At 42.0% G+C, this 13740-nt stretch overlaps 1 protein-coding gene across 2 annotated transcripts in view; it reads right to left on the bottom strand.

Moving 5' to 3' along the window:
- Positions 1-3358: 3358 nt before the first annotated feature.
- The window catches only part of LOC111526876 (C-C motif chemokine 2), a 32940-nt gene continuing 22558 nt past the window's right edge, over positions 3359-13740 (bottom strand). Inside the window, exons 1-3 of one of the 2 annotated variants that reach the window (XM_023192880.3) lie at positions 5195-5296; positions 3864-3975; positions 3383-3488 (exon numbers count right to left, since the gene is read on the bottom strand). In XM_023192880.3, the coding sequence (XP_023048648.1) occupies positions 3383-3488; positions 3864-3975; positions 5195-5270 (294 nt within the window). In that variant the 5' untranslated portion in view covers positions 5271-5296. Of the gene's footprint in view, positions 3489-3863; positions 3976-5194; positions 5297-13740 lie in introns of those variants that run through there. The other variant, XM_031934323.1, reaches the window with a different exon arrangement.

Here is a 13740-nt window from a genome sequence, read left to right as displayed (position 1 = left end):
TCTGGAATGAGTGTTCTAGGAGTGGAGTGATAAGCATCATTTATAACCTCAAGACCAGTTGCAGCTGTTGGGGGTGGCTACTGTTCATGCCACCAACCTTCTTGCAAGTTTCCTAAAGAAATGAGGCTCAACAGATTTCTGGATGAGTTTTCCAGAACTTTGTATATAAGCAAGTGGATTTGAATGGCACAAGGGGTGGGTCGGTGGGTCATGGTGGAGATCATAGAGTGCTGCCCAAGTTTTTTCCTCCCAGGTCTAACGTGCTTCTTCCCCAGCTGCTAGAAGTGTTGGCAGCCAATGCCTTTCAGCTGAATTTCCTCTCTGAGACCTGCCCTCAGCTAAAAACAGCTGCCTTGCCCAGAGTTGTGTCTTCTTCCAGGAGCACCCTGCAGCCAGGACTGGTTCAGATAGGGGTATAAAAGCCTGGCCCTTGACCTCATTTGTGCTATTCCAGTTCTAAAGTTCCCTGTGGGATTGCTGAGACCTGGGCTGTGATTGCATCACAATATCAATTCTCCCTCTCATTAGTTCAGCTTCCCCGTATACTCTCAGTGAACTCTGCATGAACATCTTCATCTAAGAGTATACTTTCCAGAGAAATCAGTTGGTGACATCCCTGATTCCTGGTTAAGATCTGAGTGCCATCAGAAAACTTAAGCACATCCAATATTTTGTGCCCACAGTTTTATACTCAAGGCTCTGTTGACACTATTCCCAATTGGAGGGGAATTTTGTTCAGGATTCCTTGAGAGAGGAATAGGGGATATGACCAAATTCTGTTCAGTCGTTCACAAACAGAGGGCACCTCTTCCCTCTACTCCCCTTCTTGATCTCCTCATCAAGATTGACCTGAAACCTGAGGGTCTGTGATCCCAGTGAGCTATTCTGTGGCCATCCCATGCCTCCTGGACATGCTGACCTCTGGAGGTACATCCTGATTGAGGTTTACGGCTGAAGTCCGCTAGGCTATAGGAGAGGCAGAGAGGTTGTTTGTACTCAGAGTGAGGGCCAGTGATTGCTCTGAGTGGGATTCCTTCTGTAGTAGGTACAAAAAGTTCTCTGATGGTTCTGGGGATCTGTGCTTCTTCTCGAGGGCCTCATAGAGAAATCTTCCAGAAATAGAGTCAGTGTGCCAGTTAGCCTGGCCCCTGTCTGACTTGGGCTTATGAGTGTAGAACCCTCTGACAACATTCCTTCCCTCCATGGGTGGAGCTAGTGATGCTTTCCAAGAAGTAGTGCTCTCAGAATAGGAGATCTTGGTGGGTCATTGGTCAGATTCCTTAAAAGATATTAATATACCCCTATTATGGATGGGGTAACTAAAGCCAAAAGTAACACAGTGACAGAGACCAGTTCTCTGTTTGGGATGAAACTGAAGTCATTTGCCTCCTAGATCAGTGCCCTTCCTAATGTCTCACTCTGTTCTTCATATTGCCTTGTGCCATTGCCACCGCACAGTCCAAGGGGGACGGCCTTATGAATGGTGCCCCTGGGAGCTTTGCATGCAGTGGCCCTGCTGGGCATGCATGACACAGTAGGCCATTGGCCCTTCAGATCAATGGCCTTAGACCATGCAGAGTTACACCAGCAGGGCCCCTGTGACCCTTTTCTACCCTTGGGGACATAGTTGGTCTCTGCATTCAGGTACATGGGTAATGTAACCAATGGAAATGCAAGCTGATTGTGTATGCTGAAAGGGAATCCTGATTTAAGTTGCTTATACAGGAAGATGAGGTCCTGTCCATTTGACTGGAAGTTCTCAAGCCGGTAAAGTTAAGGTGTGAGTAAACAGTGAGAGAGAGAAGTTAATATTCTGGGTGTAAGAAGCTAACCTTTAATTGCAGCTTTGGCATTTAGAAAGTTTCCATGTCACTGGTTCTACTTCTTCATCTACAAAATTTGGCATTCCACCCTGCCTCAGCCATTCTTGCAATTATCTTCTCCCTTCCCATCTACCAATGCCCTGGTTCCATACCCTCCATACACTGCAATAGTGAGCTAAGTGCTTCTATTTTCTCCTCCCAATTCAGCCCATGGCCACCTGGTTGCCCTTCCTGAACCCCCTCATAGTGTGGTCACGGCACTTCTCTCCACTGAATCAAAACTTGCAATGCCTTCTATTCCTAGAGTGACCACATGCTCCAGTTTACTTAGGACAGTGTTAATTTATATCTGTTGTTCCAGAATGCTTATGAATAATACCAGTTTTCTGCTCTCAAAAGCATCCTAACTTGACTGGGAAGAATCATATGTTCACCTTACATGAAGCACAAACTCCCCACCTAGACAGCCTGGCCTCAAACTTCTTTCCAAATTTCCCCACCATTTCACACACCCTCGAACACTGACACCTTTTGATGGGCCCCCACCCAACTGGGTAAATGCACCATGATCATTCCTACTTCTTGGATTTTGCTCAAGCAACACCTCTTCTCCTCTACCTAGACTGAAATACCTCCAGCAAGGCCTGTTCACTTGGTGCATGCACCAAGACCTACTTTAAGCTCCACCACACCTGTAAAGCCTGCACCCCTAGACCTCTGGTAAAGGGTCATCTAGCCTTCCTCTGATTTCCCAATGCCTGTCATGTCTGCCTAGTCTGGGTTGGAAGACCGACGAGCAGGGTCAGGTAGAGGGAGATACAACAGGGCTGTTAAAATAAGTCCCAGGAGAGGCAAGCATGGGGTGGGGAGAAAAGGAATGGTGGCAAAGCTCCTAATATTTTTGTGGCTGAAGTGTTGGGGTCTGGGAAATACTGTTGAAAATGGGAATAGAAGGCTGAAATGGGTTTGTCAGTTTCACCCTGCATTTCAATGAAGACGAGCTAAGCCAAAAAGTCATTTCCCAGGGACACAGTTCCCACCCCCATAACCAAGCCCCTCCCAGCCACAATCACCTTTGTCCGCCTCAGCTCTGTGTGGATTTCCCGCAAAAAAATTACATCTAGTGACTATAATAAAATACGCACATACTTTTTGTATTCCTAAAACAGCATTTACTTCCATTTAATGAGTGACGCTTTGGGTTCACAACAACAATGACATTTTTATACTAATCATCTTTGCCAGGACCTTTACAAGATTCCAGGCAGGAAGAGAGGAGAGGGGGAACATTGCCCACTTGTGGCAGGGGATCGAATTGGGGGTTCCATGGGATAAAGAATCTGCACAAAGCTTTACAGTTTAAAAATAACTGATATTCATGGAGGGTACATTTTAAGCCTCAATAAATTAAATGCAATAGGTTTTTAAAAATATATATATATTAAATAAAACCCATGCCCTTTGGACTGATAATGAGGTTACCTCAGAATGCATTGTAAGAAGGGAAAACAAATTAGGCAACACTCAGCCTCTGGTTTGGTTTCAAAAATGGTGATTATTTATGGCTTTGGAGTTGGAGATTTTCGGTCCAGATACTTCACGGAATCCTGTACCCACTTCTTCTTGGGGTCGGCACAGATATCCTTGGCCAGTTTGGTCTTGAAGCTATGGGAGACAGAGGATGCAATTGGAAGGATTGTTTTTGAAAATTCTGCCCATTTGACCCTAAATATTTAAGGACCATTTGCCACTCGACAAAGGGTTGCCATGGAGAGGAGGAAGGATGAGACTGCTGGGTTAGTTGCTGCTCTTGAAGGCCCAGTAAAACCATCTTTGTTCTTAACTTGAAGAAATTGATATGACCACAGCAAGCTCCCAGGCAGGGAGCTGGGAGTGAACATTCACTTGTGAAAATTAATGAATTGGACCAGAGGTCAAACTATCAGAGTCTATGGCTCCCAGCAACTGTGACACAGTTCTTGACTCTGTAACCTAGACATTAATTTTTTGTCTAAGGGAGGGTGAGCTTTATTTACTTACAGCACAGCTTTCTGGGGACATTTGCCACTGGTGATTCTTCTGTAGCTCTCCAGTCGCTGAAGGGGTATCTTCTTATTGGTCAGGGTAAAGCAGCAGGTGGTTGCAACAGAAGCTGAATTTTGGGGGAAAAAAAATGAACAGAGAAAAAAATGAGCCACATGATGATACACAGACATTTCCAAGCATGACTTTGTAAAGGAAGTTAGGAGAAAGCTAGAAATTGCGAGAGGTGGAGGAAGAATCCCTCTGCTCCGAAGTCCTATGTGTCTGGCGGATGCTGTCCTGTGTCTTCAGCATCCTCCCCTGTGCATTGAGGACTCATCATTACTCTTGAGGGTATGGAAACAGCTTGGTCAATGTGAAAAATGCTAGCTCTGTCATTATAAAGACCTACGTGGCCATGTGATGGTCATGGTAATTTTCACCAAATATTCTCCATCCTTAGTTTTGAGACACAAGGTAGACTCGCATTTCTTGACCACTTTTGTTTGTTAGAGGCATTAATTCATTTTGATCAATAAGGGAGGAGACAACGTGATGGGTGTCATTTTTGGGCCACAGTGCATTGCCTATGCAAGACTCCTGAGAGCTTCCTTTTGCTTTATCACAGTATCCATCAATGTTCCCTGTCGTGGGCAACTTCTCCATCAGTCTAGAATCCTGAGTATAAAATGCAGAAGCCTGAGTCCATACGTTATAGATATTTAGTAGAAGTGAAAGGTGACTTTTGTTAATTTAGTTAATTCTGTTAAGTCATTGATAATTTAGAACTGTTTGTTACCATGCCATGCACTGGCTCAGGGGGACTGATACACTCAGTAAATTTGTCACCAGAGTATGGGAAAATGAGTTAGGGAACAAATCTCCTAGATAACTTTCCCAAACAGTGTCAAAATAAGTCACCTCAAGAGATCCCCCAGGACCTCATTCTTCTCTTAGGCACTGGCTCTGAAAGCTGTCCTGGAGTCGAATTAACATATTGAGCTTCTAATCAACAGATTTTCCTTCTCCCCCACTGCCAAAAATGCCCACCATGTCCACAGTAAGAAAGAGCCCTTCTTTAGAGTGCCCCATTCCCAAACACTGTAAGGATAGCTGGATATGGATGCACCCAGCATCCCTCTGGAATGTGGGGAACAGCCTTGGGATCCTGGGCTTCTAGTTCTGGCTCTTCCAGTGACTGGATGTGAGGATGAGCCATTTCTTGTCCACCCACAAAACCCATTTATCTATTTTTTGGATGGAGAATTTGCAGTGAGTCTCTAAAGATTCTTGCTGACCTGGTAGCTCTAAAGGTGGCTACCTTTCCTGTAAGGAGTTGGGGGGCTTACCTGGCCCAGTGAGCCCCTGGGGGCTGAAGGCAGCTGCTATGAGCAGCAGCCACAGAAGTGTTGTGGAGACCTTCATGTTGGAGGCCGAGGGTGTGAGATTCGGCGTGAGAAGTGGTGGTTTCTGGGTTGGTCTCAGCCTCTCTGTTCCTCTGGCTCATCTGCCATCCTTTTATAGGGAGCAGACGGTGAGGGAGCTTCCAGGGAAGTCTTTGCCTATGCAGGGTCATGATGAAGGAGTTTCTGAATTGCTGACCAAATTCCAGATCCTAGGAGGTCACGCAGAACAGAAGAGAGGCAAGCTAGTGGGAGGGACTTGGTACATTTTTTAATCCATCTGGATCTTGCTGCTGGAAAGGAGGGGCATATGTGATTATGAAATGAAGTTACACATCTGTATTGAGGGAAGGCAGCAAGAAAACCAAGGGCCGGGGGGATAAGTTGAAATTAAACACCTGTAGTGGGGGAAAGGAGCAAGAAAACCAAGGGCCTGGGGGATGTGTTGATCTAAGAACCTTCCTTGATTCCTGTATTCACATGGTCTTGAGGATTTTGGAGACCAGTAAGGAGCCCCAAAACTTCCATTAGGCTCCCACCCAGATGCAAAGAGAGCTCAGTAGCCCTGCACATGGTTGCATCTCTGAACCAGGAAGGACAACACACCACAGCTTAGATGCTGTGTTTTAATGGAGTGATCATAGAATCTTAGTGCCCTGCAATTTTAGCTTGACAAGACATCAGAACTGGATAGTTTCTATTACTCTTGACTTCTGGGGCACTTTTAAATCATTTGCTTAGCTGCTGAAGCCCTTTTCCAAATGGAATTAAAACAAACCCCAACTCATCAAATACACTGTAGTGAAGGGGATTTGTCTGAAACAGAATAGGCAGCCTCCTGTGCCCTTATTTCCCAGGGAACACATTTAGAAAATCAATTATCTAGTTTCCCCCCTGCTCTCTGAGCACACATTGCAGACAAGGTATCTGATGGCTAAAAATATCAAAAATTGAGGGGACACAAGAACCCATACCTATCCCTTTGTTCATAACACTAGACACCCTAGTTGGAGAGGGTATAAGGGAGACTAGTCTTTAATGGAGCCACTGCAGTGGATTACAGCATTGAATACTGGTGTGGAGGTACTGCAAACCTGTTTCCTGTTTTTTCCTGCACACTCTTATATCAAAATGATTGATTGGTACGGGAGCACAAACAAGAATGTTAAAGATTCTGAGGAGTTGCCTTGCGTTAGTTAAATACTGTGTTGTGGTTGACTGGTGATGTCTGTCATGGGCACAGGATGAGAGAGGGCTCTTGCTGTTCCACAAAGTCTCTAAGTGCCCATCCAGGATAATGGGTCTATAATTACCTAAAAACGTAACTATAATTACCAAATAGAGGCCAAAAACGTTGAGTCTTCCTTATTCTTTCCTACTCTATTCCAGATGGGTTAGTCTAATGTAGAGTCTGAATCCAGGACGGCTCTGTGACTGACTAGCTGTGATACCATGGACAACTCACTTAACCAGTCTCTGCTAGGGTAAGAGCAGAATACTAATCATGTGTACTTTAGGGAATTATAGTGTGAATTAAATGAGTTCATGGATCTAAAGTGCTTAGAAGAATGATTAGATCACTATAGATATTCAGTGAGTAGAAGTTACTATTTTTTATTATTAGGAAATAGGCCTGGGTACAGTGGCTCACACTTGTAATTCCAGCACTTTGGGAGACTGAGGCGGGCAGATCACTTGAGGTCAGGAGTTCAAGACCAGCCTGGCCAATATGGTGAAAACCTGTCTCTACTAAAAATACAAAAAATTACCTGGGCATGATGGAAGGTGCCTGTAGTCTCAGCTACTCAGGAAGCTGAGGCACGAGAATTGCTTGAACATAGGAGATGAAGGTTGCAGTGGGCAGAGATCATGCTACTGCACTCCAACCTGGACAACAGAGTGAGACTCCATCTCAAAATAAAATAAAATAAAATAAAATAAAATAAAATAAAAAATAAAGAAGGGCAGATTGGGAATGCTAGAAAGACCTCAGAGTCTGGATATTTCTCCAAATATTCTTCCAAGTTTTCCCACTGCTTCCAAGTAAAAGCAGGCTACCCCAGGGATGGTTTCCAAGAATGCCTGAGCTGCACATGTGTCAGATATGAGGTTTTTAAAAATGTGTCAACAGAATAAATTTGGAGTATTCTTGACGTCAGAGGAGTTTGTCTGATGTGGTTCAATGATTGTTTCTGTAGTAAGAATAATTTCATAACTCTGGTGGGAATTGAAAGGACTTTATTTAAAGGACTTTATTAGCAATCGATTATTCATTTTTGTGTTTTCCTCAAAAAATGGCTTTGGAGTTAATGGGCTTTGGATTTACTCTGAACCTGAAAAACCTCAGTGGCTCAGTGGAAATAAATAAAATCAATCTTTAGACATCCAAGCTGTGCAGCTGTTTCATCCAGCTCACTGACCATCTCTAGCAAGGAGGGGCAGCTCCAAGAGCTTTTTCTCTTCCTTTCTTGGAGGCTTCCTTTTCAGCAGGGACCTAGAGTAAATCCATTTCTTGCCTGTGATTTGGTGACTGATGAATGAGGGGACTTGATCAGGAATGATCCTGAGTGATGGGCAGGAAATGGATCTCCCTTGTGAAAACAAAATCTTGACTTCTAAAGAGTTTTTCTTTTTCTTTTTTTATTGGAAAAGGTATCTTTTATTTTTATTATATTTTTTATTTTTTTATTTTTATTTTTTATTATTATTATACTTTAAGTTCTAGGGTACATGTGCATAACGTGCAGGTTTGTTAGTTCTGGGATACATGTGCAGAACGTGCAGGTTTGTTACATAGGTGTACATGTGTCACGGTGGTTTGCTGCACCCATCAACTCGTCATCTACATTAGGTATTTGTCCTAATGCTATCCCTCCCCTTGCCTGCCATGCACCGACAGGCCCTGGTGTTTGATGTTCCCCTCCCTGTGTACATGTGTTCTGATTGTTCAACTCCTACTTATGAGTGAGAGCATGCGGTGTTTGGTTTTCTGTTCCTGTGTTAGTTTACTGAGAGTGATGGTTTCCAGCTTCATCCATGTCCCTGCAAAGGACATGAACTCAGTCTTTTGTATAGCTGCATAGTACTCCATGATGTATATGTGCCACATTTTCTTTATCCAGTCTGTTATTGATGGGCATTTGGGTTGAAGGCTTTGCTATTGTAAACAGTGCTGCAATAAACATATGTGTGCATGTTTCTTTATAGTAGAATGATTTATAATCCTTTGGTATATACCCGGTAATGGGATTGCTGGGTCAAATGGTATTTCTGGTTTTAGATCCTTGAGGAATTGCCACACTGTCTTCCACAATGGTTGAACTAATTTACACTCCCACCAACAGTGTAAAAGCATTCCTATTTCTCCACATCCTCCCCAGCATCTGTTGTTTCCTGACTTTTTAATGATTGCCATTCTAACTGGTGTGAGATGGTATCTCATTGTGGTTTTGATTTGCATTTCTGTAATGATCAGTGATGATGAGCGTTTTTTCATATGTTTGTTGGTCACATAAATATCTTCTTTTGAGAAGTGTCTGTTCATATCCTTTGCCCAATTTCTGATGGGGTTGTTTGTTTTTTTCTTGTAAATTTTTTTAAGTTCCTTATAGATTCTAGATATTGGCCCTTAGTTGGGTGGATAGATTGCAAAAATTTTCTCCCATTCTGTAGGCTGCATTTTCTCTCTGATGATACTTTCTTTTGCTGTGCAGAAGTTCTTTAGTTTAATTAGATCCCACTAGTCAATTTAGGCTTTTGTTGCCATTGCTTTTGGTGTTTTAGTTATGAAGACTTTGCCCATGCCTATATCTTGAATGTTATTGCCTAGGTTTTCTTCTAGGGTTTTTATGATTTTATGTCTTACCTTTAAGTCTTTAATCCATCTTGAGTTAATTTTTGTCTAAGGTGTAAGGAAGGGGTCCAGTTTCAGTTTTCTGTATATTGCTAGCCAGTTTTCCCAACACTATTTATTAAATAGGGAGCCCTTTCCCCATTGCTTGTTTTTGTCAGATTTGTCAAAGATCAGATGGTTGTAGATTTGTGGTGTTATTTCTGAGGCCTCTGTTCTGTTCCATTGGTCTATATATCTGTTTTGGTACCAGTACCATGCTGTTTTTGTTACTGTAGCCTTGGAGTATAGTTTAAAGTCAGGTAGCATGATGCCTCCAGCTTTCATCTTTTCGCTTAGGATTGTCTTGGTTATATGGACTCTTTTTTGGTTTCATATGAAATTTAAAGTAGTTTTTTCTAATTCTGTGAAGAAAGTCAGTGGTAGCTTGATGGGAATAGCACTGAATCTGTAAATTACTTTGGGCTGTATGGCCATTTTTGCAATATTAATTCTCCCTATCCATGAGCATGGAATGTGTTTCCATTTGTGTCCTCTCTTATTTCCTTGAGCAGTGGTTTGTAGTTCTCCTTGAAGGGGTCCTTCACATCTCTTGTTGTAAGTTGTATTCCTAGGTATTTTATTCTCTTTGTAGCAATTGTGAATGGGAGTTCACTCGTGGTTTGGCTCTCTGTTTGCCTATTATTGGTGTATAGGAATGCCTGTGACTTTTGCACACTGATGTTGTATCCTGAGACTTTGCTGAAGTTGCTTATGAGCTTAAGGAGCTTTTGGGCTGAGACGATGGGGTTTTCTAAATATACAATCATGTCAACTGCAAACAGAGACAATTTGACTTCCTCTCTTCCTATTTGAATACCTTTATTTCTCTCTCTTGCTTGATTGCCCTCACCAGAACTTCCAATACAATGTTGAGTAGGAGTGGTGAGAGAGAACATCCTTGTCTCTCCGCTGGTTTTCAAAGGGAACGTTTCCAGCTTTTGCCTATTCAATATGATATTGGCTGTGAGTTTGTCATAAATAGCTCTTATAATTTTGAGATATGTTCCATCAATACCTAGTTTATTGAGTGTTTTTAACATAAAGGGGTGTCAAATTTTATTGAAGGCCTTTTCTGCATCTATTGAGATAATCATGTGGTTTTTGTCATTGGTTCTGTTTATGTGATGTATTATGTTTCTTAATTTGTGTATGTTGAAACAGACTTGCATCCCAGGGAGGAATTTGACTCAATTGTGGTGGATAACCTCTTTGATGTGCTGCTGGATTCGATTTGTCAGTATTTTATTGAGGATTTCCCATCAATGTTCATCAGGGATATTGGCCTGAAATTTTCTTTTTCTGTTGTGTCTCTGCCAGGTTTTGGTATCAGGATGATGCTGGCCTCATAAAATGAGTTAGAGTGGAGTCCCTCTTTTTATATTGTTTGGAATAGTTTCAGGAAGAATGGTACCTGCTTCTCTTTGTATCTCTGGTAGATTTCAGCTGTGAATTCATCTGGTCCTGGTCTTTTTTTGGTTGGTAGGCTATTAATTACTGCCTCCATTTCAGAACTTGCTATTGGTCTATTCAGGGATTTGACTTCTTCCTGGTTTAGTCTTGGGAGGGTGTATGTATCTAGGAATTTATCCATTTCTTTTAGGTTCTCTAGTTTATTTGTGTAAGGGTGTTTATAGTATTCTCTGATGGTAGTTTGTGTTTCTGTGGGATGAGTGGTGATCTCCCCTTTATCATTTCTTGTTGTGTCTATTTGATTCTTTTCTCTTCTTTATTAGTCTGGCTAGCAATCTATGTATTTTGTTAATCTTTTCAAAAAAAAAAAAACAGTTCCTGGATTCATTGAGTTTTTGAAGGGTTTTTCATGTCTCTATCTCCTTCAGTTCTGCTCTGATCTTAGTTATTTCTTGTCTTCTGGTAGCTTTTGAATTTGTTTGCTCTTGCTTCTCTAGTTCTTTTAACTGTCATATTAGGGTGCTAATTTTAGATCTTTCCAGCTCTTTCATGTGAGTATTCAGTGCTATAAATTTCCCTCTGAAGTTTTAGCTGTGTCTCAGGAATTCAGGTACATTGTGTGTTTGTTCTTATTGGTTTCAAATAACTTATTTATATCTGCCTTAATTTTGTTATTTACCCAGGAGTTATTCAGGAGCAGGTTGTTCAGTTTCCATGTAGTTGTGCAGTTTTGAATGAGTTTCTCAATCCTGAGTTTAATTTGATTGCACTGTGGTCTGAGAGACTGTTTGTTATGATCTCCATTCTTTTGCATTTGCTGAGGAGTGTTCTTTTTTGATCTTTGTTGGCTTAAAGTCTGTTTTATCAGAGACTAGGATTGTAATCCCTGTTTTTGTTTGTTTGTTTGTTTGTTTTTCTTTTTCTTTTCTTTTCTTTTTTTTTTTTTTTTTTTTTTTGCTTTCCAATTGCTTGGTAAATATTCCTCCACCCCTTTATTTTGAGCCTATGTGTGTCTTTACATGTGAGATATGTCTCCTGAATACAGCACACCAATGGGTCTTGACTCTTTATCCAATTTGCCAGTCTGTGTCTCTTAATTGGGGCCTTTAGCCCATTTACATTTAAGGTTAATATTGTTATGTGTGAGTATGACCCTGTCATCATGATGTCGTTTCTTCATAGTGTCATTGGTCTTTACATTTTGGTATGTTTTTACAGTGGCTTGTATCAGTTTTTCCTTTCCATATTTAGTGTTTCTTTCAGGAGGCCTGGTGGTGGAAAAAATCCCTTGGCATTTGCTTGTCTGTAAAGGATTTTATTTCTCCTTTGCTTATGGAGCTTAGTTTGGCTGGATATGAAATTTTGGGTTGAAAATTATTTTCTTTAAGAATGTTGAATTGGCCCCCACTCTCTTCTGGCTTATAGGGTTTCTGCAGAGAGATCCACTGTTAGTCTGATGGGCTTCCCTTTGTGGGTAACCCGATCTATCTCTCTGGCTGCCCTTAACATTTTTTTCTTCATTTCAACCTTGGTGAATCTGATGATTATGTATCATGGGGTTGCTCTTCTTGAGGAGTACCTTAGTGGTGTTCTCTGTATTTCCTGAATTTGAATGTTGTCCTGTCTTGCTAGTTGGGAAAATTCTTCTGGATAATACCTTGAAATGTGTTTTCTAACTTGGTTCCATTCTCCCCATTACCTTCAGGTACACCAGATAATCATAGGTTTGATCTTTTCACGTAGTCCCATATTTCTTGGAGGCTTTGTTCATTCTTTTTCACTCTTTTTTTTCTCTAATCTTGTCTTCATGCTTTATTTCATTAAGTTGATCTTCAATCATTCATATCCTTTCTTCCACTTGATCAATTTGGCTATTGATAGTTGTGTATGCTTCACAAAGTTCTCATGCTTTGTTTATCAGCTCCATCAGGTCATTTATGTTCTTCTCTAAATTGGTTATTCTAGTTAGCAGTTCCTGTAACCTTTTATTGAGGTTCTTAGCTTACTTGCATTGGCTTAGAACATGCTCCTTTAGCTCAAAGGAGTTTGTTATTACCCACCTTCTGAAACCTACTTCTGTCAGTTCATCAAACTCATTCTCTGTCCAGTTTTGTTTCCTTGCTGGCAAGGGCTTGTGATCCTTTGAAGGAGAAGAGGTATTCTGTTTTTTGGAATTTTCAGCATTTTTGCTCAGTTTTAATCTTTGTGATTTATCTACCTTTGATCTTTGATGCTGATGACCTTTGGATGGGGTTTTTGCATGGGCATCCTTTTAGTTGATGTTGATGTTATTGCTTTCTGTTTGTTAGTTTTCCTTCTAACAGGCCCCTCTTCTGTAGGTCTGCTGGAGTTTGCTGGAGGTCCTCTCCAGACGTATTTGCCTGGGTATTACCAGCAGATGCTGCAGAACAGCAAAGATTGCTGCCTGTTCCTTTCTCTGGAAACTTCATTCCAGAGGGGCACCTGACAGATGCCAGCCAGAGCTCTCCTGTGTCAGGTGTCTGTTGACCCCTGCTGGGAGGTGTCTCCCAGTCAGGAGGCACTGAGGTCAGTGACCCATTTGAGGAGGCAGTCGGTCCCTTAACAGAGGTCGAGTACTGTACTAGGAGACCCTCTGCTCTCTTCAGAGCTGGTCTGCAGGAACGTTTAAGTCTGCTGAAGCTGTGCCCACCACCAACCCTTCCCTCAGATGCTTGGTCCCAGGGAGATGGGAGTTTTAAGCCTCTAACCAAGGCTGCTGCCTTTCTTTCAGAGATACCCTGCCCAGAGGAATCAAGAGAGGTAGTCAGGCTATAGAGGTTTTGCTGTACTGCTGTGGGTTCTGCCCAGTACAAACTTCCAAGCCAACTTCTGAAGAGTTTTTCAGGGTGTGCATGGTGAGTCACACCTGTAATCCCAGCACCTTGGGAGGCTGAGGCAGATGGATCACTTGAGGTTAGGAGTTCAAGACCAGCTTAACCAACATGGTGAAACCTTGTCTTTACTAAAAATACGAAAATTAGGTGAGTGTGGTGGCACGTGCCTGTAATCCCAGCTGCTTGGGAGGCTGAGACAGGAGAATTGCTTGAACCTGGGAGGCGAAGTTTGCAGTGAAGTGAGATCACACTAGTGCATTCCAGTCTGGGCAACAGAGGGAGACTCGGGAAAAGAAAAGAAAAGAAAAGAAAAGAAAAGAAAAGAAAAGAAAAGA

Source organism: Piliocolobus tephrosceles, chromosome 16 (genome assembly GCF_002776525.5).
Source record: "Piliocolobus tephrosceles isolate RC106 chromosome 16, ASM277652v3, whole genome shotgun sequence".
Classification (NCBI taxonomy): Eukaryota; Metazoa; Chordata; class Mammalia; order Primates; family Cercopithecidae; genus Piliocolobus; species Piliocolobus tephrosceles.
Note: the sequence above shows the minus strand (reverse complement) of the source record. Positions and strands in the feature narration are given on the sequence as shown.